Source organism: Neodiprion virginianus, chromosome 4, assembly GCF_021901495.1.
Source record: "Neodiprion virginianus isolate iyNeoVirg1 chromosome 4, iyNeoVirg1.1, whole genome shotgun sequence".
Classification (NCBI taxonomy): Eukaryota; Metazoa; Arthropoda; class Insecta; order Hymenoptera; family Diprionidae; genus Neodiprion; species Neodiprion virginianus.
Window position 1 is genome coordinate 328619 of NC_060880.1, and position 27600 is coordinate 356218.

Consider the following 27600-nt stretch of genomic DNA (forward strand, 5'->3'; position numbering starts at 1 on the left):
GCGTATTGGCGCAGCTGTGCACTGCCATCTAGAGAGGATTTGCAATTTTTAAATAACCCGTCGTGCAGATAAAGGGAATATACAGATCAAGATTACCCGAGTTTTTACTCAGCTCTTGGAGAAAACCCGACAGACGCGGGTTACGAAAAAGTTATCGTACTCGTTGCCCGTAATTGCGAGTGGCGAAAGAGAAGAAGCGGAGGCAGGTCGTTGCGGGACTACTTTCTCGCGGAGTAACATTTCGGGGGATGGACCGTTCGCGGACTCACACACAGAGAGCGTGCAACGATTCAAAGAACTCGTTTGTTATCGGCGAATCAATTTAAGCAATACGCACGGCGCGGTCTTTCCTTCGATTGCTCGCATAGTACAGGCGATTTTTCTTTCGCGCATAAATAACCGCTACTCAAGGGTGGATATTTTCGCCGTGAATTTTTCGTGATTTTTCTCGCCCTGTCCGCGTCGCGTAGCAGCCTTCGGTTGCTACTTTGTCAGACGTCGTCGGCGGCGGTGATCGTCAGTTGGTTGCTGCGGGGTGGTTCGTGCGGTTCGACTCGAGCGAGAAGTACACAACCGCTCTAACGAATACGTAGATACGTACATATATAAACACATACACACATACATACGCGCAGGGACACAGAGGAAGAAATTCGCCCGTGTGCTTTAGCAGGGGGAAGTTTTACACACGCACACCGATCGCTCTCTGTCCGCCAGAATTCATTCGCCGGTCCAACGAGAACGATACGCAAGACGCATCGCGCGCAACGGACAAGGGGATTAATATAACGTTATTTCACACGGGCTCTGAATACGAATTAAACGCGTCGAAATGGCCGGGGAAAAGCGTAGTCAGGATCAGGAAGAGTCCTTGCTGAAGCAGAACGTTATCATAGTTGATATCGAGGGAACAACAACGAGCATAACTTTTGTTAAGGTAACAAAGAGACACCGTCTCTCCTCTACTCTCAGCTCCCCAAAGCATGGCCGTCAGATCATCTCGCCCGGCTTTCACATTTCTTTTATCTACCAATCGTTGCTCTGATACTACGCTACAATTATTTCACAAATGCGTTTCAAGAGTCGTGCGGGTTTATCACGGACAGCATCGCGATATTATAAATTTGCAAACAATCGTCCATTTATATCCTTCCATGTGCCAAAGTAGCCAGTTTTGCCGGCATCAACGGCGCTCTCGCTCTCTGATGGCTCTCGTTGCGAATATCGCGTGAAAATTTTTTCGCTAATTCCAATCAGATGCTTCCCCACTCGTCGCGCGTACCTTTTTTCTTTTATCATCATTTTGATGTCTCGTTTTTCATACAAATCGCATTTTTCACATTGCTCAGCTCGGTTTTTCTTCCTTCCTCTTTATTCCCCCGGCCCCCCGCCTGCCGTTACTGCCGGCGCCGCTTCTATTGTAAATGTTTTCTCCTGCTGCATCGTCCTTTATTCACCGTTTATTCAATGCTGTGTCTCCATTCATTTCTGCAGGAGACACTATTCCCTTACATCCGAGAGAACGTTAAAAAATACATCGACGCTAAATGGGAGGAGGAAGAGTTTAAACGTGATTTAGAAAAACTCAAGGAACAGGTGAATATTAATCTCATCGTTACAGTTACTGTTATTGTCGTATATTCCTTCTTAATGCTCGTCGTAATGTCAGGATTCTTGTTTGATTATATCTACTTTACGTAATAATTCCAATAATATAATATGAGCCATCTAATATTCAAAAATAATTCCTATTGTTTCTTTTCATCAGTCGTACACTAAGATACATTGTTCACCCCATTCTTTTTTTTTTTTTTTATTATGTAGAAATGTTATCTTCTTCTGTACAAACCCCCCCCCATACACACCGAATCCAAACCATACGATACCATACCATACCGCACCATAAAGTTCTGCGAGGCAAACCATTGCTTCTAAAGTGAATTGCGTCAAGCTGCCCAGGTCTTCTTTTTATCTGCATTAGCTTGATGAGATGTGTAACAAATTACTCTTAAACAATAATGATTTACGAAAGTTAAGGGCAAATAGTTATTATAGAGTATGTAAAATCGTGCCAAGGATCTTGTGGAGGCAGTATACATACACTCAGAAATATAAAAATATACAAATACCCCCAAGTCTATCCAATGGAAATAATAAGAGAACGGCTAGTCTAGCTGTCAGCCTCCTTCTTTTGACCTGAGTAAGTCCTTTGTCCCAGATTTTACCCTGTTTCCTAAAGCATGAAGACAATGTAGAGACCCCAAGACTCAAAACTCCGAATCAAGTTTACATTTTACATTTTCTTCAACAATATAATATTGTTCGTATAACATTTTTGCACCTCACTCAGATTTGGTCTGAAACTGTAGAGAATTTTTATTTTCACTCGTGTATTCCCTATATAAATATATTACCGCTTATTTTTGCACAAGGGAAAACACCATATATCATTAGCTGATTAAATTTACTAAAGAAAACTATAGTATGTATAATACAGATTTGTTTCTTTCTCTTTGTGATATTTAACGGTTTAAAATCAAAGAGATACATTACTGGGATCGCCTAATGAAGTAGATTGAAAATGCTGGTTATCAAGCATTTCCAGTAACACCCAGATGTAGAATCAATATTTCAGTATGTATTCACAAATCAAAATGTGCGCAAAGAACGATTTGAAATTTTCTTCCCTGTCTTCGATCGTTAAAATTTTTTAACAGTTGTTAACACTGATTCAACAGTGTCAATAATATGTGAAACTCGATAGGAAGAACCGGCATATTTATTTTCTTTCTTTTTTTTTTTTTCATTTTTGTTTTGTTGAACATGCTATTACGTCCCAAAAATTTCAGGCTAAGAAAGATGAAGAAGACAAGATTGAAGGCCTTGTGGCCATTACTGGTTCTACCACTGATGAAGAAAAGGAATCAGTTGTTAAGAATATTTTGTGGCAAATGGATGGAGATAGAAAAACTGGGGCCCTGAAGCAATTGCAGGGTCATATGTGGCGCGAAGCCTATGACTCTGGCAATGTCAAGGGACAGTGAGTTAATTCAACATGTGTATTTCTTATTAGGTTTTGAGCGATATTGTGAAATTGCTAATGACTGATTATTTAATACTAATTACCTTTGGTATTTTAAAACCTGGCTATACTGTTTTAAAGGTAGTCTCCCCTCTTCTCTGACTCGCGATACGTCTGTCCTCAATTTGGCACTTGAATTATTGAAAATTTTGAATATATGCACCTTCTTATCAGTGGTTGATTTTTGGTGTGAAATTATTGATGATTTATTTATTGGGCCAATTCTTAGCACACCAGTGTCAACTTGAAAGTTGTATGAAACTTTGGTGAAGAAAAATTTCACTCAATCGACACACTGAATTATGCTAGCTACTCAACTTTCAGTATCATATTCCGTTCCAAATAAAACGATGATCGAATTCTTTGCACATCAAAAACCAGAAACCAGTGTCAAAACATTTTTCTCTTACTCTACAATAATTTGCATATTTATTTTTTCACATCCTTTGAGTTCTGAATTTATTAGCATAATTTTGATCCAGTGTATACGAGGATGTTCCGGAATGTCTCAAAGCTTGGAAAATTTCCGGAAAGAAGGTTTACATTTATTCAAGTGGAAGTGTCGAGGCACAGAAACTGCTTTTTGGACACAGCCAATGCGGGGATCTGCTTGAGGTATAAAATGATCATCACGATAACATTTTTCGTTAAAAATACGTCCGTCCAGTATTTGTTGAGCTCTTTTTATTCTTTTGTTTTCCCTTAGTATTTCAGTGGCCATTTTGATACTGGAGTTGGAATGAAACAAGAGGCTACCAGCTATAAAAATATTCTGGATCAGGTAAAGTCTGAGGCCAGTGACGTCATTTTCCTCACCGATATTGTCCAAGGTTTGCATATTTCATGTGTCTGCATGCACTCTTTTATACTGTATTACCGGCATCTTAAATTTCCTTCCTGTTACTGTTTATTTTTTTGTAGAAGCCAAAGCTGCCAAGGAAGCTGGACTTTATTCAATCCTCATGATTCGTGAAGGCAATGCTCCATTGAGTGCGGAGGAGAAGATGGAGTTCAGAACTGCGACGTCATTTTTGGACTTGTCATTCGAGAGTGCAGCTAAGCGCCAAAAGTTGGACACGCCGGAAATTGACAAGAAGGAGTCTATAGCAAAGCCGACAGCCGAAGAAAAGATGGAAATATCTGGTGATGTTGAAATGACTGATGTCAGTGAAAAAGAGAATGAGTCAAAAGTTGAGTCAGAGGATGCTAAAAGGGAGAAGGAGGAAAAGAAGGGAGAAAAGGAAACAAATGAAATTGAAGGAAAGAAGAACACTGATGTGGAAGCTACAGTGTCTGTGACTACTGTGGAAAAAGACGAAGCCATGGAGACTGATGGAAAACCTGAAGTTGTAAAACAAATTGATGAATCTGGTTCTGATGCTAAGCCTGTAGAAGAAAAGAAGGAGGAAAAGGTCGAGGTAGTTGAAAGTGAAAAAGGTACCTTGAAAGTAAGCAAAGATGATGACAAATCTAAAGTGATCTGCGAAACTATTGATAAAGAAAGTAGCAAGAAAAGTGAAGAAAAAACTCTAGAAAAGAATAACGCAGACGAGGCTGAGAGAACTACACTCACCGATAGTCAGAAAACTGAACTCTTGGAGAAAAAAGTCGAACTTTCTGAGGAGAAATCTGATTCTATCATAACTGAGACAAATAGCAAGGTGGTCAACGAATCAACCGAACTGTCTGCCTCAAGAAAGCCGGATGAAACTCCTACAAAAATTTCCGATGATGCTAAAGAGATTAAGACCGAAGGTTCTGAAGAAAGTTGTGAAATTTTAAATAACAAGTTGGGCATAGAGACTGAGAAATCCGAAATGGAATCGAAACCCGCAGTTGAAGAAACTCACGTTAAAGTCGACGTACCGTTAACGAAGGAAACAGTGAAAAGTGATGCGAAGATAGAAAGCATGGCAGCAGAAACAGAGAAAACCGCCATTCAAACCAGCAAAGTATTAAAAGCGAACGAGGAATCTGCTCTAAAGTCGGATCAAACAGTAGCTAAGGATGTGGTTAAAGAAAATGGAATGGCAAAGACTGAGGAGCCGTCCAAGACTGATGATCAAAACGTGGCAGTTGAGAACAAAGACAGTTCAGATGCTGTAAAAAAGACTGAATCCAAAGTTGAGGAAACTGTGGCTAACTCAACGAAAGAGACGGAAAGTAATAGCAAAGATGCAATTAAGGCTGAAACAAGCATCGTTGCTGAGGCAAAGAAAGAAACTGTGACTAAGGATGTGGATGTGGAAGAAGAAGAAAACAAAGAACTCAAAAAAGAAGGTGCAAAGAGTCAGGAGGAACCGACGACGGATGCGAACAAAACGAACGGTACGACACAGAATGGGGAAACGGTTACGGAAGATGAAAATAAAAAAATACACACGAATGGGGTAAACGAAGCATGCAGCAGCGTATCAGCTGAGGTAAAAACGAATAAAGACATGTCGTCGCAGAAGAGGGAACCCGAGAGCTCGACCGATGCTAGTGCAGAGTCTATAAAGGTTAAAAAAGTCGTTGATTCAACAGTGGCGGACGGCGCCGGAGAACCTGACGTATCGCCGACTGTAGTAGTAGCCGCGACGTCCTAATCTCTAAAAAAAAAAAAAAAAAAAAAAAAAAAAGCAACAACAATTATCTTAAAAATATAAACTATTAAGTTGTCTCCCCACGTCCTAATAAATCAACATTTAAAACATAAAGTGGTAAATTTTAAGAAAATAGCTCATAGATTTACATTACCTATTGTTCCTTGGATGAGAAAAGAAAAACGAAGAACAAAGTACGTTGTACGCTGTATTTCATATTCGATCATCCTCAGTTTGGCGTGTCAAAGAAATTTTATTATTCGGCACATAGACTGACGTTTCTGAAAAAAGAAATACCTGTGTCTGGATTACATTTGATGGTGAGAAGGTTGAATCTACCTTGAATCACGTTTGTTGAAAAATCATTGCGATGTGCGATTTATCAGCGCTAGAAATTTCTCATGTAAATTTTGAACACGAGCAAATCAGTCAAGTTGCCCGTAACTATGTACAGTGTTTTATACTCTGACAAACTCGCAAGCCCATGTCGGGGTGCTGGATGATCGATATTGTCATGCACACCGCACAATCTACGTATATTGTTCAAGTTATTTTACAATAAGCGATTAAAAACGTTGAACCTTTTTTGTTTTTTCTTTTTTCTATTTTTTTTAAAATTATTATTAATGTCTTCACAAGCGATAATAACATTACGATACACAAATACAGATAGGCTAACAATAAGTCATAGTGGGAGAGTATTCTATAACGAATATACTCTGTGCCAAATGATATTATCCCTGTCCTTTTTCGAATTTTCAAAATATTCGTCAAATAGGAAACGTAATATCTTGTTCAACTTTATATATAGTGTGTCTCTGCAGGTAGCATTTTACAATGAATGATTTTCAAAGACTGATTTGGTAATGAAGCGTTGTGCCGCTGGCAAAGACGAACGACTGTCTATTGCGTTTAGTGTACTTAATAAGCTTTAGGGCGTGGACCATTACTACAGCGAATTGTTTTGCTTTTATCCTACGTACTGTTATTATTTTTGGTAAAGTTTTGAAAGTAACCGGTCTTTAAAAAACACGACTAATTATGAATCCAAACCAGTGAAAGTTTGTCGTGAATTTGGTATGTCACATTCGTAAATATCGTTTGCCTGATGTGTGACTGACTTACCGGTGTTTAGCATGTATGCAACAGCAGATTATACATTGTTTGAATGTCTGCGACTAAATTATTTATTTATCGTAATAATTTTATTTTATAATTTTGTTTTTGAATATAAAATTGACTGTGATCTAACAATAATATGATAGACGTACATATTAACAGATATCTGCTACTCGTGTTTGAAATGTTTCAAAGAGGAAATTTATGATTATTTTTCTTTTTAACCTATCTAACTGCTTCTCTCCGAGACATGTCAGAGCTGTACCAAAAATAATAACTCCTTAGGTTTAAATATATCATTAATAAACTGTCTCATGTGTTTCTACCATGCATACATATATTGATGTTTAGTGTCCAGATATGTTCACTTCCATTATATTCGAAATGCTTCTAGTTTCGGTTTATAATTTCTCAACTACGTTATGCCTTATATATATACACACACACACACACACACACACACACACACATACTCTAATTGCCATTTACATTTACAATCAAATACTGTATTAGGCTGCTGCATCACAAAGCATTTTATCCTGAAACACCTTAAATTTTCAATGAAACGTCATTGTTTGTATCATTCATCTCAACTAGAATAATCATGTCAATTGTCGGCGTACATGCCAACGAAGGAGTTTTGATCATATATTAGGTTGAAAATTCGAATGCATGCCTTATTTAACTGAGAAAAGCATTTTTGTTTGTTTTATATTATACATATGCAATACAATAATCATTTCATCTTAGTTTCGTATTTAGTTTTGGCTTCGTCTTTTTTTCTCTGTATATATAGATTTTTTTTTTGAGCAGCTCCCTTTGCTAACTCTTAATAATCAACTCGTGCGAAGAAGGTACTACGAGTAAAGAAACTTAATTATTATAAACTAATGCATTTAGCGGAGAGCAACGAGGGAATACAGTTCTTTCTTTTTTGGCTGACTTTCACGACATCGCCTCAATCATCATTCCATATCATTCATATACCGTTTGCGTCAATGGTCAAGAGAAATTACTGTACTCGTCGTTGCTCCATGTTCAAATTCTTGAACGCTCAAACATGACTCAATTTCGAATTCAACAACACCATGAGTTGAAAACAATGATCCATTAGATGTCTAAGTTTCTAAAAAGTATCGAATAAAAATTTATAAGTTATCACCACCGATTTTAATTGACTGCCGGCCGATTCATTAATATACCCAATCATTTAGCTAATTCATTGTCGCAGGTGATCAATTAATTGGCTATTGAAACCTGATTAATCCGTTACTAATACTAGCAGCATCGTTGTAGATCAAAAAGAACTGCCATTTTAAAAGTGCATAAAATTTAAAACTAAGTGCTTCAATCTATTTTTCCACTGCAGCATTGCAGTATTATCATCCGCTTACTTTCTTTTATTTTTGTTTTTTTAATTGCAGACCGAAAGTTCCTGTGCGGCATAATCAATAAATATCACATAGTTCTATTTATTGCTGACTGTACCGATAGGCCTGTTGTATTCCAAGCACCTCAGAACTTCTCCCGAGAAAGTTCGACTCGCTAGACTCATTGATATATAATTTTCACCTATCCTCATTTCTGATTTACGAAGAAATTTGGGGTACATGTACGTACACTTTTTTTCTCATTTAGGGCAGTGTTCGATCAAAGTATTCGTACCAAATGTTGTTTGATTCCAAAGGTGTGACTACGTAATATGAAATACTACATTCATAAAACAGATCCTCTTATGGTGATACAGAAAAAAGTTGATCGACGTTTTGTGCATTAGTTTCACTTCTATTGTAAAACCTGAATTAATCCACCGTAACTATCTTGTTAGATATCATGTAAGTCGTATCGTAAGTCGTAATAATTGTAAAAGAGCGTTTTTTCTAATAAAAAGCCAAGATCGGTATTGCAATTGTCGTCTTTGCAATTTTAAAACAATCACATAACCCTTTAACTGTAGCAAGGAGTAGAATAGTAAGGGACATAGAAACGATAAATTCGATTACTATTATGACAAATCTTTGCAACATTTTTATTCTTTACTTTCATGCAATCCATCTTTACACGATATAACATGCACTTTATAATATACCAAAATTTTTACAGTTATTCAATTTTTGAACATGCGTAAAATGCCACCAATTGCTGCAAATACTTTTCCGGTATTCATAGTTATTGGTCAAAATAGAATACAGATAATGTAACTAATAGATTAGTATGACAAATAATGCATACTTCGATCACCCGAATATTAATTTACAAATATGATTTCTACATACATAATTTTTTTTTAAAATTTCTAACCATATTTTATGTTACAGTATTGCTACAAATTGTTTGAAACCTATCATTTTCCTCTGCATCCTTGTTCCTAAAATTAAGAACAAAATATGATGCACGTGTGATTAATTAATTTATAGTATTCAAAATTACAATTAAAATTAAATTGGACTAAATTTTCTTTGACGTCTTTAATAATATATAAAGATATTGTTCATATATGGTCAATCTGACAATGAGGTTCTATATACCGATATTTACCATGTCACAGTGTCAATTTTACTTTTTCATTAACCGCAAAGAGGTGAGGCTGTCGTTCTGAAACATTGATCTTTGTTCTTGTGGGGTGATTTATCTGATCCAATTATATCAAATTTAACAGTGAAATTTTATGAAGTATTATGTTTGACGATTCAAACATTGTGCATTGCGAATCGTTCCAGTTCGCGTATTCCTAGTGATGAAACTGTTATGTTACTTATGAGTTGATTATGAGTGAATAGAATAATAAAAATATGGCGATAACGGATAGGCTGTATTCCGAATGGTTTGGTATAAAGGAGAAAGAGAATGAGAATGAGATGCAGTTAATTGAAAAGTAATATACATTGACATGTGGATTATTTGTTTCTTCATATTAATCAATATGAAAATGACCATTCAACTCCATACGTCGCTCGAGTAACGCTTTTGCGTGTCCATCTTCTTGATGTACGCGGTCGCTTCCATTTCAGTCATCTTCCCTTTCTCCATCACAACTTTGATAAGAATGTTGTGTACGTCACGAGCCATGTTACGTGCGTCACTGAAATACAGAAAGATGAATGGTGTCGTCAGTGATTTGTGAAAACGATTGGCCAAACTCAAATGTGAGATAAAGTACAACTTACCCGCATATGTAGATATGGCCATTATTTTCACCGATGACATTCCACAATTCCTCCTTGTTTCGCTCCAGCAGATGCGTGACGTACTCTTTTTGCGCTTGCTCTCGGCTGAAAGCGACGTGTAATTTTAGAGTCCCGCTCTTGACGTACTCGTCCAATTCGTTCTGGTAAAGGTAATCCTCCTCGCGTCTGCGGCATCCAAAGTATAGAATCGTGTCCCCAACCTCTTTGCCTGGAACACGAGGGTCAATAAGAATCACGTTTTTTCGCGTGTAAAAGACTGTAACGATATACAGATCCGTGAGAATGAATCATGTTTCATCATATTCTTTGCAACTATCCACATACCTTCTTTTCTGGCGTGATCCCGTTCCTGTATGAAACCACGGAATGGTGCTAATCCCGTTCCAGGACCAATCATTATGATTGGAGTAGACGGTCGAGTTGGAAGCCTGAACTGTGATTTACGGACGAAAATTGGAACAAGAGCTGGCGGATCTGACGGATGTTTTTGCTTTAACCAAGTGGTCGTTACACCTTTGTTCAATCGTCCAGTAGATGTCTTGTACTCTACCACAACGGCTGTGATATGAACAGTCGTTGGATGGAACTAAAAAATAGGATATTACGATCAACGAAACCGTGCAACCCAGAGATCTTTTAAACCAGAACGGGATGGTATTCTTCTCAAAGATTACCTTGGGTGAAGAAGAAATAGAATAGTAACGACACTGGAGTCGAGGCAGCAATTCGCAGAGATGATCTAGTGCTGGTTTCAGGCTTGGAATATCTTCCAATATATGAACAATGTTTCTATTGTCTTGAATAACCCATTGATTGAAGAGTGCTTTCCCTTCTGCGCTAGTAGATGCCATCAGCTTCAGTTTCTCTTTGTCCGCCGGGTCACTAGCATAATCAGCCAGTTCTTTGATTACGTGAGTTCTAGGATTACTTGTTATGTCCAAATAATGAGTAAGAGCAGTGCGATATGTACAGGGACAAGGGAAGGGATGCTTCTTGCTTGACTCCTCTGAAACAAGAAAATCAAATTAATAAAATCGTGAAAGAGTGAACCGTGACGTTCGAAACGCTACAATTTTGCTGTCAGCTTCTTTTTTATCTTACCGTCCGTATTTGTCAGAGTTATGATAGTGTCCAGGTCAACGCCGCATTTCTCGCCGATTTTTTCAACCAGATTCGAATCATTTACGGGATAAACGGCTAAATGATCACCAGCCTCGTAGCGCATCTTGGATCCTTCGATATCAAACTCTATGTGAATGCAAGAACGTTCCGATTTCGGTCCATGTAATTCTCTATTTACTTTCACCGGTGCCAAGTATGGATTCTTTGCGTCAAATGGCCTGCAAAAGAGCAAACACGTTCAGAGTGCAATTGTGTGAATCAAATGTACGATGTTCAGAGAAAAATATACAACTGAAGACTTACGGCCTTTGGTTTTGGAAGGAGTGGAGACGGGCGATCTCACCGGTGTAAATACGCTCAGGTTTCAACTCTATGTGTTCAGTTAGCTTGTATTGACGAATACTAACATCTTCGCCTGTGGCAACGATGTCAAAGTGTTTGCAAACGGCTGGCCAGAACTTGTCCTTCCATGTTATAAAGTCGTCTTCAATACTGAGAATAAGAAAAAGACACATTCGGTTTTTGGTTACATAAGGAAATGAAAGGGAGAAAAAGTCTGAACGAGGATTTCTAATTGGCTGGACAGCAGTTATGTATTTGGAAAAACAGTGCTAAATTATTTCAAATATGCAAGCTGTTGAAACAAATACGAAAAACAAAACAAATAACAAGAGATAACGTACTTCCTCAATTACGGGAATTAATTAGACTCTATGAATTATTCAGGAACAAGAGGTCATGAGAGGTGATATTGTGCGTAACAAGCAAACAGCCGGCGGTGTAATTCACTGAGACGATTGAATATGCTCACTCGAAACGCACGTAGGCCATGTTTTCATACCGATAATGAGTTGGGTGATAGTTATAAAACGATTTTACACGATTCAAATAATGTTAATCAACCGAATAAGATCATGAAATGGTTGAGAAAAATAAACAATAATACCACTTACTTAGCATCGTCGTCTCCCAGACCGAGTTCAAAGACCCGAGTAGCTCCAAGCTGCTCTAGTCTATGATCAATGTATATAGCTACCTCGTTGTAATGCTCATAAGTCTTGTTTCCAAGGCCAAATACCTGAAAACAATTATTTCAACTAATATATGGACATAGCTTATCGGTTGTAATTTTCTTTTTTATACAAAGTGTCACCTCAATTTGCAAATAAAATAAATTCCATATTAAATTAATCTTTTCCAAGATTGGATTACAATTTTTTACCAAATTGATAGCTAAAATCATTGAGGAATTTTTATTTCTTTTTTTTTGTTTCAATTTAAGAAAATTGAGTACTGTTGATTGAGATTCGGAATTTTCGAATTCTGGGAATTGAAGTACACAACTTATTGTTAGATGTAGTTTGAATGCAAACAAAATGAGTAAAAAGAAAAAAACATTTGTAGCAGAAGGAAAAACAGACCTCAAATATTCCCGGCAATTTTAGTGCATCAGACCGACACCATGTAGCGCCAGTGTGGATGACAGAGGACTGTACGAAAATACGGAAAAACTTTCCGCGTAGTGTGACATTCGCGCATTTCGTAATGTTCATTACTGCGAATGATATTCATACAAAAAAGAATTCGTATAATTTCTGACGGTGCTTTTCATCGTTTCAAATCATTGTCCGTTCTGTGATTACAAAAATACACGTGCTCCGTGCCAAATCAGATGCATAGTAAAAGATAAAAATGAAACGAAAAAAGTAAACACCAGAAGGCAAAAAGAGGGGAAAAAATATTGCTGTAACTTGCCGTCTATGTCTGACAATCGTGATGTTAATAATAATAATAATAATATTTATAAGTCACGTGGAATGGATCTGATTTTACGTAACGGTCGTAATGTTCGCTGTTGGCCGACCGAAAGAATCGTAAAACTATAATGTATGTATTCATTCAATTACGATTATCGCTAAATTATTTCTTTCACGGCGCCTAAACCGTGCAGAGATATACGGCGTCGTTCGAAACGTGGTGATTGAATTGAGGTTAGAAACTGAGGCGGCAGGCGAAAAACGTCGGCGGGATTCACTTTAATTGACACTCCGGCAGACGATAATCGAAGATGCGCGCGCAGCCGTTTTGAACGCGGCAGATGGCACTATCATCGAAATCCCTTCGATTCTAATTTCGAATCGTTGGATCATTTTTCACCACTTTCCACTCGTAATTAACAACACCGCGGGTAGATAGCAATGAAATAATGCGAAACCGTTTTTAGTGAATTTTAAACGTCTTGAATCTTTTGCAGGATTGCAGGAGAATTGGATAAAGAGGTGTGAGAGGAGGATGAAAGATGAGAAGTAACTCACCGCGTAATTGAGACCGGTGAGGTCATCGTCGCCATTTTTCAGCCAATTGACGAACTCCATGGCGTTATCGGTTGGATCACCCTCTCCGTAAGTTGCCATGCAGAATACCGCAAGGCTGTTGGAGATATTCTTAAGATTGACCAACTCTTCCTGAAAAGCATATTAAAAGTAACGAAATTGAAAACGTACGTACAGGGTTTGACATTTGACATAATTCTCGCGATAAGCAGACGCAATTATCGTACATTTGCGAATTCACACCGACAAAGAATAGAAGTTTACGGGCACAGGTTATCAATCATTCTTTCCGCAATTTCGGTTGTGTGCCCGCGATGCAGGAATCACATCATACGGGGAATTCCATGCAAACCCAACCAACGTCCGATCACCCTCCCCATTTTTGATTATGTTTAAAAATTGTCTGCAATTGTCTCAATTCTGAAGCAGTACCCAAATTTGTTCAGATTTTTTATCCCGCTGATTAATTATTTATGAATAATGAGAGTGATTTTGAAAAAAAGTCTTTTTCAAAATTCTCAAATAACTTTTATCAACTGCATTTGTTTTCGAAACATTTCAATACCGGGCCGATTCTTTTTTCCATTTCTCTTAAGCATTTTCAATTATTGTTGTCAATAGAAAAGTTTTAAAAGAGATCCTTATCAAAATCACTTTAAATATTTATAAATAATCGAACAAGCGAACAAAAAATCTGAAACAGTTCAGTGTACTATATCAGAATTGGAACAATGGCGGACAAATTTTTCATCAAAATCAGAAATGGTGAGGGTCAGACTTTGGTCGGGTTCGCATGAAATTCCCCGTATATAAGTACATACCAATCTGTATGAAGATCCTTAATGCCAACATAACATGTACAATTCTGAAACACGCAAACTTGTTTGTAGACGGTTGACTTTGATGTTACAGACAGTAATTGCTCGTCCCGACAAACGCCTACTCGAGGGAATATAATTTATCCCATGTAGTAGATGTTGTTACGTAAACATTCCTTCGAAATTCAGCACGTTAATTTTTTGCGAAAAAATGTATGGAATACAAAAGTTAATAGTGGGTTAGAAAATTTGCGGTATCTTTTCCGCATCTTCGTGTGTTTGGATTTATTTCTCTTTTATTTACTTGGATAGCGCGTCGAACGACAAGTCGTGTACACATACGATACGTGCGAGTGCTCAAGGCACGCACACTCATATGCGTATGCATGTACGTATGGATATATGTACGCATTGAAGTTGCCTACGTGATTCTGCCGTTGCGTATTAAACAGCCTAGTCATGCTTACGATTAGCCCGCTATCTACTACTGTGTGTAGGCCACTAGATTATTTTAAAATGGCTATTGGAAACTTGACCAACCTGTCATTACATATAGATATATGTAAAAAAGTCTAAAATTCTATATGTAAGTGCCGACGAGTATGATACAGCTATTTCCAGTGTATACGATTAAATATAGATGAATATATTATAACAGGTTTCAGGTATGCGGAGTAATTTATGTATATATTTGTTTATTTCTTTACTTAATATTTTTTTCTTCTCTTTAAAAATATGCACATTTACCATTTCGCATTCCTCCGGGTCGGCGACCATCCCTTTTAGCTGGTAGCGTATCCCCTCTTTGGCGATACGACCCGCAAATTCTTCTCCAGTTCCGGTCTGACTTCCGTAAAATACGACAAGACTTCGTCCTGAAGCCTGCAGTTTTTTGATAAATGAATTTTCGGCTGGTGGCGCGGTAGCGAAAGACGTCGGTCTGAAGATTGAAATTTGCGTAATTTTTTTTACTCGCACACTTCCGTATATACTTTTTGTCAAAATTAATTCATCATCAAACAATTATATGATCGCGTGCAATCAAGAGTTGGATGACAGGGCAAAGACAAAATTATAGTCATTACGACACAGGAAGTAGGGGAAAAAAGTATCATATTTCACACGCTATCTCAAACGCGTGTTGATACATCCGAACCACGGAAAGAACGAGTAAATCAAAAAATAGCCTGTATGGAAACACAAGATAGGTTGGTACGTAACGAACAAAGATCCTGATGTGCAGCGGAAATTTTTTCTATCTATTTATAATATTCGCAGCGTAAAATCGTTAAAAAAAAACTTTCCTTCACCTCTTTATTATTAATTGTGGGTAATTAAGTGGTCCGAAAATGAAAAAATGATTGCGTTTAACTCGCTTGCTGCGAATCGCGTCAGAAAAGTGATTATTATACTGCGTAATTCGTACATACAATAACGATCGTCATATTGTCGTGTACTTACTGAATCGAGTATGACTTCGTTGTCAACGTCTCCTCGACATCCTGCCTGTTGGATCGCATGTACCACCAAACGGCTGCCAGTAGAAGGGCACCCAGGAGCACGATGTCGAAGGTGCTAAACAAGGGCTCGACAACTACTTCGCTTCCCTCTCCATTTTCGAATACTGGCGAATCCCCCATCCTGATTGCTTTTGGCTGAGAGGCGTCGGCAGTCTTTGAGAACAGAAAGATTAAAAAAAAAAAAAAAAAAAACCGATTACAACGAATGTAAATTTGAGGTAAATTTCGTCGATCACAGTTTTATGTGTTTCCTTAGTCAATTTCTTGTACGTGTTTCTCTAAAGATTGGACAACGGGTTAGGTTTGTATTTCGTTCTGGTAATAATGCTCCGCTGCGGATGTAGGAAAAAGAAGTGCAAAGGAACGCGAATATTTCGGCTAAAATATCCCCAATTCCGGCGGCCACGTTAGGGTGTTTCGGAAAAAAATAATAATAATAATAATAATAATAATATCTCCTCAAAACTTCCGAGTTTTAATGAAATAAAACATCCTCGCGAAGAGGGGGCTCTGTAGCTAAAAATATGACACCGTGAGGATTGTATTTGGAATTGGGAGAAAAAAAAATAAAAATTTCCAATTGTTCGCAACACTTTACAAGCAACTTTTAGTCGCAAAAAAAATATTCAACTCAAAATTGTTTAGAATTTTTTATGAAAAATGAGAAATTAGGAATAAAGAGAATGAAAAAAATTATTCAATGAAATTTTGTTTCTCTTAATTTGAAATACGGTCCCCGTGGTGTTAAATTTTTCGCTACAGAGCTCCCTCTTCGCGAGAATGTTTTTTTTTCTATCAAAACTCATGTCCGGAGGGATAGGAGAACGAGAAATCGAAATTTTCATTCTCTAGAAACACCCCGAGCCGCATACTTTTCATTCCCGAGGTTACGTAATCGCGACAAACCGCATAAACATGCAGCGTACATTAATACGGCATCGTTTTTTAGCATGCATGTATAATTTACGTTTAACGGATTCGACATGCGTCATTAAAATGGATTAATTAAATCGTTTTACGTAGTTTACCACCACCGCGGGGAGAAGAAGTAGCGAATAAAATATGCGGAGTCGGCATTGCGAGTTCGAAGGCGGAAAAATTGAAGGACAAAAATAAAATAAAAAAGATGAAATTTAACGAAGAAAAAGAGAAACACCCACTACATCGAAACTCAACGCTGATTCACTATACCGACTTCTTTGCACGATACTGCGAATCCGATGCGAAGCGACGTTCGAAGCACAGCTAGCTCTTTAAGAGTGATTTGCACACGTGAAGTAGTACGACTGTCTGTCTCCTTAGCGCATAATGATATCCCCCGCACATACATACGTACGTGTTTACTCACAATTTTACCCAGAGACTGATTACGGAGATATACCTGCGTACGTGAACGGATGTAAGCTCGTGTGCAATACCCGTGTCGACGAATAATCACCCGAGGCTACTTAATTTTATCGCTTTTCCAGACATACCTGACAATAAGTGTAATACCTATACAGGCATCCTCATACCCGGTTGTATCACACATAGGCGTGAGCCATTTATATAATACACCTTATTCGCGTTAGTTATCCTGAATTGAAACGAAATCTTGTCTCTCATCGACGGACGCGGGATTTATTGGCAGAGTTACAGCGTGTACGAAATAAAACTTGCGTTTACCGAATAGTTGAACGACTTCGATTTAAAAAATTTTTTCCACGCAGATATACAACATCTTAAGGAGGATAAGTGGTATAATATCCCGAATTTCGGTATGTTTGTCATGCTCATTATTATGGGAATTAGCTAAGAGTCAAATTTGAGGTACCGAAGAAGCAGGCGCGGATTCTAAGGACAAAAATATTCCAACAGCCGTAGATGAATATACAATTCCGTTGCGCAATTTTAGTCGCAATAAAATCTTCTGCTCAAGTCCAATACGATAGGAAAAAAAAATAAATAAAAATTGGGAATCCCTAACCAACGATAAAATAATTCAATTCCCGCCCCAATCCATTGAGTAATAATTCTGTCGGATATTCTCGAGACTCACACCACGCTCACATCAATTTGCATAAGAATTACTGCAGGTCACGATAAAGTCTGAGCGTACAAGGATTAGATAATGTAACCCTTGATTCCGAAATCCCGCATGAGTTGGCAAAGAATAAACAAAAAGATAATACATAAAACGATTCAGAATGTATTAGCCGTTACAGCAGCATGACTTGACGATTTCAAATCCGTTTATCTGTGACAACCGGTTATGATTATGATTATTGTTACTACCAGTACCCCAATCAGTGCATGCGTTGCGTATTGCGTCTGAAATTCTGCCGCGAGACGATGATTATTACTTATATTATTATCATTGTTACTGGTATTGTCAACATCATCGTTATATTAATGAATTGCTATAGCGGATGAAAAACAATTTGTATACCATGTGCGGAGAAAAATCACTGAATTAGACAACATTCTGTGTTGAGCTGTTGGAATGAAAAAGTGAACCTTGATGAATGATACCAATAATATTGATAGTCGTATAATTTGACAAATAAACTGAATAATAAATCGGAATAACGTCAGTGGTATTTTGATGACCGACATTACCGAGCGTGTCATTCGTTTGGGATAAGCATCGCCATCAGTTGCCAGCCTTGTCCGTGAACATGTTTCATTATACACAGATCTGAGAATTCATTCTTATTCAACCTTGCACGACGGGATTATTTATACAAGTTACATCTAATCCTAATCGTAATTGTCTTTATCGCCCAGGGAGAATATGATAATAATAATATATTACATTGTTGAAACATATCGCGTTAAACGTATATAACACTTACCGGTAAATCCATATTTGACGTCGACAAAAAAAAAAAAACAAAAAAAAAAAAATATCGATATGTTTTCAAATTATAAAAGTATCTGTAACGTACGATGCAGTTTCAACGAGTAACAAATAACCAATCACTTTGCAACATACAACGGTAAAAGATAAATTTTCCTATACTTTGCGGGGATAAATTAAACGAGATAGAATGCAGTGAATTCGAGCCGCAACCGCAGCAACCCGCCGAAGCCGTCGTTGGGACGTAACTGACGTTGAGTACGCCCGCAGTAAATCGACTCGACTCTCTCTCTCTCTCCCTCTCTCTCTCTCTCTCGTTAAATTTCTTCAACAGCAATATATAAGCGGAAGCACTGCGACACGGTGACCGTGACGTTTTTCGCCCTGGCTAGCGTACGTGTGCGTTTACGTCCGCGTTTAATATTTACGAATGTATGTAAACGGTCTTCCTTGACGCCGTCGACGTCACCGCCCGATTTCCCAGCCGTCGAGTATAGCCGAGGATAGTAGAAATGCCGTTTCTTTCTACGTACAGTTGTATTCACGAGTCACGTTATTCCTGCACGCGGTTCGGACGCATTCCTGTGAAAGTATACTATGTGCACAAAGATATACCTGTTTCACCTTTCGGGTGAAAATACAACGACTAAATAAACGATGACTTGCTGTGCACGCGAATTAGTTATGATGGGTATCAGAGACAGAGTCGGCCACGTTTTTGCTTCGTTCTCATTCCGATCGCTTTGGATACATCTTCTTCTTCTTCTTCCATTTTCCTTTTATTTCGTTAATAACGAGGAAGCGAATCACAAGTATGAAGTACAAGTGTATCCGAGGTACAAACGAGTGCAAACGTAGTAGAAATCGATATCAGTTTTCGAAATTTTTTCTTCCATAGTCGGGTGCCAGGTGGTGCACGGAAAAAAAAATTCTGTTCGGCGAGCTGTATTCTACAGCTCCAGTAACTATACGCACTCTACGGTCTATCTTGTAGTTACAGCAACTATATATTAGTCAGCTCTGATAGCTGCAAGTTGTTCAGCTCTCACAGCTGAATGGTTTTGCTCTAAGAGCTGTAAGTTGCGCTGTGCTCTGGTGCGTTGACATATTTCATAACCTTCAAATTTCATGAGTATGATTTAAATACAGTTGATAGATAATTGTTTAAATAGTCCATTCAAATATGTAAATGACACTGAATAAATAATGATAATAATGATGAAAAATAATACTAATAGCAATATAATTGTACTATTTAATAATAAGCGCTGTGAGCGGAGCCGAAAAATTCTGGTCTAGCTCTTCGAACGAAGCTGTTTAGCTGAGAGAGCTAAACAACGTACAGCTATGACAGCTGACTAACAGTCAGTTATACGAACCATGCAGTGCTCTTCCAATAACAGAACGTTTAGTTCGACGAACTGTTTACAAGTAACTATCTAATATTTAGTTCCACGAGCTGAATTTTTTTTTCCGTGTGGGAATGACGAGAGAGCAAAGACAAAATCATACGATCCGGTCACAATGTGATTTATAAGAAACACATCCATACATGTACGTATGACGTCGATTCGCGTCGATGACTTTGAAATCGTTCAATTTTTGCTCGTACATGTATACACCTGTACACGTTTTCGTAAGAATGATAAGCGCAACGTGAGCAAAACAGCTTGAAAAAACCTTGATTGCCGACATGAGAGCATGAACCTCAAGCGTACTTTTCCTTCGTCGCTACGCAGTAAGATCAACTTCAATTTAATCAATCACAAATATCAAAAGAAGTCCACATCTTTTTAATATGCATTATATGCGAATAATTCAACTGGAAATAAGTGAAAAATCAAGGTGTCGGCCGGAAAAAAGTATAAAAGACAGGCCATCGTCGCGATCGTCAGAAAACTCTGAATAAATTATAACCATTTGCCCCTTGGTAATTGAAACGCAACGATTTCGCAACTATAAGAAAATTGTTGTTAATTTTTTAAGCATCTCGGCGGATTCGCTCAATCGTCTTCAAGCTGAATTTTGCCAAGCGTTGAGCGTCAATTGTCTGTTATACAAGATTCGATTTTATTTTGCAACAACACGGAAAAAGGTTACGACTCGTAAGAAATTTTAATACGTGCAGACATTAATATTTGGTAAATAAAATTATCCAGTTAAAGTTTCATACGGCGAGAAACGATATTCTCTTATTTCTTTACTCCCAACCATGGGTGTAATCGACTGGGAAGACTTCAACACGCAGTGCATGATGGCGATGTTCTCGATAAACGCGGCTTTATGCTCCTACTTTTTATACAGCGAAAGCGAGGGGATATTTTCGAGCATCAAGAAGTAGGCCAAAGTTTAAGTCAGTATTTCCTTATTCACGTCACCTTTATCCACCAAAATCTGTTCATCTTTTGCAAAATTTTTCAACCGTCGAGAGGAAATGTCCACGCGGTAGTGTGGTTAATTTGAATTCACATCGTGGCTCCGTTGCACCGAGGCGTTAATACATATCTCAAGAAATGTCACACATTTGTAGCAGAGTACAGGACATCTATTCGGGCAATATGATAATAACCCGGAATATTCGTCCCACAGGGACGGGAAATCCGCGTCCACGTCGCCTAAAGTCGAAAGGAAATGCAACAACGGCGAAAAAACCGATACTGTCTGCGAGGGAGAGGGACTGTTTCGGAAGTGGCTGAATGAGAAAATAACGAGACCGAGCAACTTTCAGGCTGGGGGTGAAAAAAATATGAGAGAATATTAGAAATAAAATGACAAGAGAAAGAAAAAGGTGCAAGGTTTCGGTTAACGATAGAACATGTCGGTAGCTATCAGGAAGAGGAGTCGGTCAAGTACCGATGTTGGGATTGATTCCGTTTTTTGGAAGCGAGAATATTATAATTCTTCATCGGACAAAAGCAACGAACGATACGCGCCTTACGGTTTGTGCTACCGTGAAGTTTGATCGGACTGAGGTTTGCAACGTTGCTGTGATGATGCATCTTTAGAAAAACTCGTTGTCTTGCAACTTTAGAGGATTACATGAAATTTTGGATACCGTTAATAAAGCATGAACAAACTCAGATTTTGTAAATAAAATTTCTCGAGTTATTCCAAAGGTGCAAAACAGTCATTTTTCGTTCAACGTTACGATACGGTAAAGTTACCAACTTCAGCCCCGTGAACTGTGATCCATCGTGGCGTTATTCAGGACACGCGTGCCTTTGTCTATACCTATCGTAATTGCTACGTCCGATTGACTGACTGGCTGGCCGACGATACGATTACGAACATGGAGGCGAACATAGCCTTAGCGATGCATTGGGGACGAAAGTAAGTCACTGCAGGGATAAGAGGAGGAGAACCCGCGTAATTGCGAAGGCATAATTTCGCTATTGTTATCGGTGTTGCGTTACGCAGGTATGCTCGAATCGCGATCACGCAACGACACGTGTATTAATTAATCGATTCATCATTCACACACAGGTGGTTTTATTTTCTCAGACCGGGACCGTATAACTTTTATACTTTAGGCGAAATATTCAAGGACTGTAGACGCGCTGTTCTTGAATTCGTCGTTTTTGCCACGAGCGCGGGTAATTTTTTTTTTACACAATCATTATATAACACGATGACACGTTGGCTATTCAAACGATAAGCTCTAAACGCAATTCTGTCTAGCCTCGAGCAAGTTCGGAAAACATTAGACATACGTAAAAGTGAAGGATGACCAAGGAAAAATAAAACGACGTATTACTTCGCGTAACAATGCAACGTAGAATTTCTATTCGATGTCTTTTCTTTTCGGTCGGTTTGATTCTTTTAAAGAAATTTAAATCGAATGCCTATTCGTTCGAACGGTAAGAGGCAAAAAATTCCGCAATTATGTGTCGATGTAGAGGTTTTGCAATACCCTCGTAGCGTTGAGCGCATCTTATACGTGCAGAAATGTACTCCTCGGGCAATATTCGCAGGCACTTGCGAAGCGCGATGATGTTATTGTGAACAATTTAACTACAATAACGCGAGTGATGTACGCCATGCCGCGATGAGATTGCAAAATTCGCTGACTATAGCGTGTAAGAATTTTAGCGGTAACGTTGCTAGCGCAGCCGAATCTTTTCTCCCTCTCCCGCGTCGGTGTCAAACTGTCAAGGTTCGCTACCAATCGAAAAAAATACTGCGAAATTTAACGGTAGCCGGGTACGCTGTTGATTCGAGGCTCTGCAAAACCATGGAATAACCGACGATGAACTCGTTAATATCCTTCTGTGTATTACTTTTGGAATAGATGATACGTGGTTTCGAAAATTGATCATTATCTAATATATATTCTTTCAATCGTGATCGGCGAAATAAGTTTATCTCCTAATGAAAAAGGTAACTCCAGCCCTGCAGGGTTAAAATGAGGGTAAAAAATTGAGACACGATTTAGCCGAGTTTCCAAAATTTAACTACGTTTTGCTTAAATTACACGGTTTACTGATTGTGAGTTTCAGACAATGGTTAAGTGGCAAAATAGGGGTTCTTAAAAATATTACATCTTTACATTAGCGTATAAACCAACTTCGATTTCGTGATCTTTGAAACGGTTTCTTTCACATCGCTGACAATGAGAAAGAGTTGGTCGAGGGGGGGGGGGCATAGAAGTTCTCTTCCACTTCTCCTTCATCTTTTATTCAAATGTATAATATTTGTGTGCTGCTCTAGAAATAGTTGCTGCTGCTGCTGCCACGTCCGAGGTTGTCAAAGAAGTTGTGCGTCCGTAAAAATTTACCTGCGCCCAGGTTGTACCTGTGGCTTAGATTTACGTATATGTATGCATTTACGTATACATCATCTATACGTGCGCCGTGATCGAGACTGATTTTACATGATCACTCTTTGATAGATATCGACTCGAGTGGTCTCCTGTATGGTTGGAGATAAAGTTCCGGACGTAAGGCGATGATAGATAATACGCACGATTGACGATGATACGTATACTGTACGTTGAAATTGAAATCCCCGTATCATAATATAGCAATAACAATCATATCGTTAATTCAATCTGTATGCGTGATCGTGGCAACCAAGGTTTTTCAGTCAGATTAAAGTTCAATGTTAAATGACCATAAATAAGTTAAGGACCTTCACAGGCAAGTGAATTAATACGGTATCGTCGTATGCAACACACGTACACCCAACGTTCTTACGTCCTTGCCGTTTTTGCCTAATTATTACTCGACTCCGGTGAGGGCTGAACTTGAATGTCCGCGCATCAATTTACTCTCAAACTCTGCATGGAGAGTCGGATGTCATGTCTGGATTGAATTACGCTTCTCGGAGTAACATTTTACTCGCTCACACACACTCTCTCTCTCTCTCTCTTTCCGTGCTAATTCGCGCTCCTGATTTTACGTGAAATTTCGCGGTAAAGAGGTGGGTGGATACGAACAGAGAGAATAAAAGAAATATTCCGATAAAGCGAGGCACTTGCGCCGTCCAAACCTTATTTATCGAACTATTCATTTTTTCGCGATAATGAGATATGACGTGCCTTGATTACGTAAAGTAATAATCATGCTACGTTAAAACATTTCTGGACAGAAAGAATTCAAAATAATTTCCGGTGGCTAAAAAATAGCCGCAGTAACGGCCACGTTCAAAAATGTGTACCGGGGCAAAAACAAAAAAAAAAAAATAGGGTATTTTCTAAAAAAGCAAAATGAAGGTAAATTTGTTATCTTTAAAACGCCACTTGGAACGTTTAATTATCTTTATTTTTGAGTCCGTTATCTAATTTTCAGTGCAGCAAGAATTTCGACAAAACTATTGGCCGGTAGTGTATATAAGGGAACGATAATGATGAAATCTTGAACAGGGTTTGTTCCTATTACTATAAGCAACAACTCTGCCAAGTTCCAAATCGGTCCCTCAATTTATACCAAACTCATGCAAAACGAAATAACTTGGTATAAAAACTACATGTATTCTACATTTAAAAGTTACGGAGCTTAGAAGTACATGTTTAAGTTGACGTAGGAACTTGAAATTTTACACAGATTTTTCACAGATCTGAGCGACGTCGCAATGAAATTTTTTTTTAATTTATAAAAATTACATATATAAGATATCCCTTCCCTGTAGTCTGCAACTATAACTCACCGTCATACACATAGTAACATTGGTAACGGTTCTAAGATCACGTGATGATTTCAGTTCGAATAATTACGTATTATACTACATACTTGCAGTTGATTACAGTATGCAGTATAAGGTCTACAATTTATTGAGAGATAAGCGACTACACTGGCATTGGCACTTGATAGCAGCAATTTTCTGTCATCTGCCTTGCACGTGTCAACCCGTCATTTCTGTGTAGTGGTTGAACGTGTTGTAATTTTTTCGTACGTTAAGAGACATGACACGGAGCGTAACAGCTAGTTATACCTTGATTGGAAATGTGATGAAATTTGAACGTACCGGAGTTAAGTAATATCACCCGTGTACTTCCCAGGGCGAAAGTAGAATACGCACGCATCAAAGAATTTGAAGAGCAAGGGATAATTAGGAGTGGTTGGGGAAACAAGTTAAATCGCCTTCGAAAACTAACTTGTTGAATTAGCTTGCGTACCGCCCGCTCTCGTAACTTTTGCGCAAAACGACGCCACCACCTGCTTGATTTACATGCAACAGCCGATGTAAAGCCCGCCTTACCTGCACACTTGTTGAACGGCAGGCAGTCGCGCTGGAGCTTCTCAATTTTTTGCACGACCGATGTCCTTGACTTGTGACGTAGGTACCGCCGACGTTTCGACTAGGTAACACGTGACTGGATACCGATGATGACGACGACGATGACTGTGTCAATCTGATTTTCTTGTCTCGATTATTATCACCTCACGGTGATTTTTGAATCGATAACTTTTCTTCGATTTTCTTTTCGTTTTTACAATTCTATTTCCCCTCTACCTATCGTTTGCGTTGTCATGGGTAAGTGTTCGTCGGTGTACGTGATTCGCGTTGCTGCCGATGTACTCGCGGTGACCAGACCGTCAGGGTTCTTTTAATATGTATAAGAGAGAAAAAAAAATCGAAGTAGCGTACAGGAAAGTTGATACAAGCCAAACATAAATAAATAATGAACAATAAACTGACGAATTTGGCACACCGTCTGTCCGAGCCTCGTTACGTGTTCGAATAGAAATTATAGTTTTGTATAATAAGGCGGAACATCGATGAACCGATTCTTGGGCTGAGAAGCGCGACGCTCAACTCGGGAGTAATGAAACCAGCACTGACAATGAGAAATCTTGAGAAGTTCAGAATCGCCGCACCTCGCGGGGACTCCTCGAACTAATTTCACCTTGATTTCATTGAAGTTATCCAGACTGTAATCCGTGATTTACGGTGGTGGCGCCACCATCCGCATATTGGCCGTTGGCTTGAACTGACCACGCGGTAGTAGCGGTGGCGTGACCGTGCAGTTTATATCGCTGTGTTCGCAAAAAAAAAAAAAAAAAAATGTCCACAGGAAATCGTATGAAATCCGTCAGTGTTGCGGAATGGAACCGTGCGGAAAATCTTCACGGTGGCTGCCTCAGAGCGGTGAATTTGAATTTGACTGCGGAACGTATGTTTTTTTTTTTTTTTTTTTTTAATATACCAATGATGAAAATGAGCGAATTCTATTGACTTATTATTCACTTTATAGAATATATTTTTTTAGACTACAGTATTGAAATCTGCCTTCAACGGAACAAAATACCAGTATTTATTTAAAGCGAATTTGAATGAAAATTCATAACTCGATTGCCAACAATATAGCTATTGAAGACATTGCAGGCATTGTGCAAGTATGCAGTTATGGTTGAAGTTTAACTGCACAAACTTAGGGTAACACATTAGGATTTACAGAACTGAAACTAGTAATGCGAATCGCGAATAGATATAGAAAAAAAAAAAAAAATTTCTACAAGGTTAAAAAATAAAACTATTATTGATTATAAATAAGACATTTGTCAGTTTCTGTACGACCGTATAAATCGAATATTGTAACAGAATGATGTTGTGGTTTTGAGGAGTAAAAAATTATCAACAAAGTCTTTGGGCAAAACGTACATAATGGTTTGAAAAGTATTGAATATACAGATATTTCGTTACACAATTCATTTGCACCAACTTACCACGAGTTTAAACGACCGGCTGGTTTACCACCTCTGCCTAGGTTTGGCCAGACAGCATTGGATGGGCCCAAAAAAAATCTAGACACCATGTATACTGTAATTACTAATACGTTGCACACTCCGTTTGGTAGCAGTGCTCGAAAGAAAGAAGTTTTAAGACTAAAACGACTTCGGTAAAAAAAAAAAAAATTATTGATTACTATCAGCAGCAGCTTTCGAAAAACAACAAAGAGCGAACGTTATCTTACTTTAGAAAAGTCACGAACGGAAAAATTATGAAAATAAAAGCTCTGCTGGGATTAGACAATGATAGAAATAGACCCTGATTATAAATGAGGCATTTTTCAGTGCGTGTACGCCGGTATAAATAAAATATTGTACTTGAAATCCACAAACACTCTTTTGCTATATGTAGTTTCGCTAGCTAACTTGTATTTCTTCCTAAACTATCTACCGTTTATCAGATCTTTACCAAAATATGGCAGGCTTCAGGTGTAAAGGAAAGACACTGGATTCAGGAATTTGGCAGAGTCCAGAATTATAAGAGCTGCTGAGAAAGCAGACGCTAGAAAACAACGGCGATCCTTTGCTGTCCTTCTCTTTTGTCTTCACTTCTTGCCACTGCGTACTCTGACTATTACAACTCTTATGCCTCTAGATGTGGCATATTCGAATGGTCAAGACATTCTATAATGAACTGCCGTTTACGCTCACAGGATGTAGCTGTCACGGTAAAAGAATCCGATATAGAACGAATAGGGAAAAAATCAGACTTTGCTTTTCACATTTATATTCAAGTAACGGCCTTCTTGAAATTCAATGAATATGA

General features: G+C 38.3%; 2 protein-coding genes across 6 annotated transcripts; one reads left to right on the plus strand and one right to left on the minus strand.

Annotated features, from left to right (window-relative positions):
* Window positions 1–239: 239 nt before the first annotated feature.
* Window positions 240–9647, plus strand: LOC124302206 (enolase-phosphatase E1). Its single transcript, XM_046758102.1, has 6 exons — window positions 240–937; window positions 1495–1596; window positions 2850–3040; window positions 3565–3697; window positions 3789–3912; window positions 4004–9647. The coding sequence occupies exons 1-6, from the start codon at window positions 833–835 to the stop codon at window positions 5668–5670; spliced, it is 2322 nt and encodes a 773-aa protein (XP_046614058.1). The 5' UTR covers window positions 240–832; the 3' UTR covers window positions 5671–9647.
* LOC124302208 (NADPH--cytochrome P450 reductase) lies at window positions 8781–25874 on the minus strand. Of its 5 annotated transcripts, none has more exons than XM_046758108.1 (11): window positions 25303–25874; window positions 15709–15920; window positions 14995–15187; window positions 13412–13561; window positions 12050–12174; window positions 11400–11588; window positions 11076–11314; window positions 10649–10980; window positions 10299–10560; window positions 9954–10182; window positions 8781–9868 (listed from the first exon to the last, which is right to left on the minus strand). In XM_046758108.1, the coding sequence occupies exons 2-11, from the start codon at window positions 15885–15887 to the stop codon at window positions 9724–9726; spliced, it is 2043 nt and encodes a 680-aa protein (XP_046614064.1). In that variant the 5' UTR covers window positions 15888–15920; window positions 25303–25874; the 3' UTR covers window positions 8781–9723. The 5 variants fall into 5 exon arrangements, with proteins under 5 accessions (XP_046614064.1, XP_046614063.1, XP_046614062.1 ...); XM_046758107.1 differs by lacking the exon at window positions 25303–25874 and adding an exon at window positions 18602–18628; XM_046758106.1 differs by lacking the exon at window positions 25303–25874 and adding an exon at window positions 16963–17069.
* Between the last annotated feature and the right edge of the window lie 1726 nt (window positions 25875–27600).